We start from the raw sequence: 1254 nt of genomic DNA on the forward strand, positions 1-1254 counted from the left end.
AAAAAAAAAAAAAATAGGGCTGGGGATGTGGCTGAGTGGTTAAGCACCCCTGGATTCACTCCCTTGTACCAAAAAGAAAAAAGACAACCAGGCCACCTACTTCCTCAGTGCGCTCCTTCCCAGACGATATTCCTCCGACTCCCTGTAGTAGGTTTGTTTGCCAATCTCTCTTTCCCAAAAGCGCTTGAGATCGTGGCAGGTGTTCCCACAGAAGACCTCCCGGCGGCGGGCGTACTGATTGTTCATCCCCTGGAAAAGAAAAGAGCAGCCAAACCCTGTAAAACAGGAGCCCTCGGCTCTCCTGGGTACAGAGTCCGTGATAATTCAGACCCACGATTTCCACCAGGGAGACCCTGGCCAGCCACAGGACCTCTGTGAGGGGCATGACAAGGCTCAGCTCACCACTCCCTGTTCTCATTGTCAGGATACCTGAGACATCGATGCAAGTGGAAGGTGGCCCATACCTGAACAGGTGGGCCAGGAACGGTCATTGGCAAACCCCCTGTCCTTCCTTCCTCCTTCAGGAAGAATCATTCCTCAGCTGTTTACTGGCAGGTGTGTGTACCACTAATTTGTGCACCTTGGACCCCCTCAGCCATGGCAGCATCCTGGTGAGATGGGCAGGATCTTCCTCACGATGGGGGACATTTGAGGAATTACAGAAACTTCTTGGGTGTCCCAGAGAGAACTGACAAGGGCAGGCTGTATACTTCTGAAAGTTTTCAAGCCCTTTACTACAGGGGCCCCAATGTCTAACACACCCAGAGCAAGCTGCTTTGAGCTGCACCTGCACACACGTGTGCCCATTTGTACACATGCCAGTGCCTGCGTGTGGAATTATGTATGTCAAATGATCAAAATGCTCTCTATTCGGCATGAAGAAACTTTGCCCAAGTACCAGGACTCAGTGAGTTCAGCAGACAGATCAAAAACCAGGGACTGAAGCCAGGCATGGTGGTGTATGCATGTAATACCAATGATTCAAGGGGCGGAGGCAGGAAGGTTGCAAGTTCAAGGTCGGCCTTGGCATCTTGGCAAGCCTGGTCTCAAAAGTAAATAAATAGATAAATAAATAAATAAATAAGATAAAAGACCTCGGAATGCAGCTCAGTGGTGAAGCATGGTTTTCTGAGTGACCAGGACAGTGGAACAGGGGAGGAGAAGAGATGGGTTTGAAGCCAGATGGCTTCTCCAGTCCTGTGTCCCCACTGACCTTGTACCTTGTACTCATTACAAAAATTCTTTGGGTACCAA

At 49.8% G+C, this 1254-nt stretch overlaps 1 protein-coding gene across 1 annotated transcript; it reads right to left on the reverse strand.

Annotated features, from left to right (window-relative positions):
• Positions 1–96: 96 nt before the first annotated feature.
• Positions 97–441, reverse strand: LOC125614599 (protein FAM240A-like). The gene has a single exon (XM_048797517.1). The coding sequence runs from the start codon at positions 244–246 to the stop codon at positions 97–99; it is 150 nt and encodes a 49-aa protein (XP_048653474.1). The 5' UTR covers positions 247–441.
• Between the last annotated feature and the right edge of the window lie 813 nt (positions 442–1254).

Source organism: Marmota marmota, unplaced genomic scaffold (assembly GCF_001458135.2).
Source record: "Marmota marmota marmota unplaced genomic scaffold, marMar, whole genome shotgun sequence".
In the NCBI taxonomy this organism is placed as follows: domain Eukaryota; kingdom Metazoa; phylum Chordata; class Mammalia; order Rodentia; family Sciuridae; genus Marmota; species Marmota marmota.

Coding starts and splice junctions, on each gene's coding strand:
- LOC125614599 (XM_048797517.1), bottom strand. CDS start 246: ATGAACAATCAGTACGCCCGCCGCCGGGAGGTCTTCTGTGGGAACACC.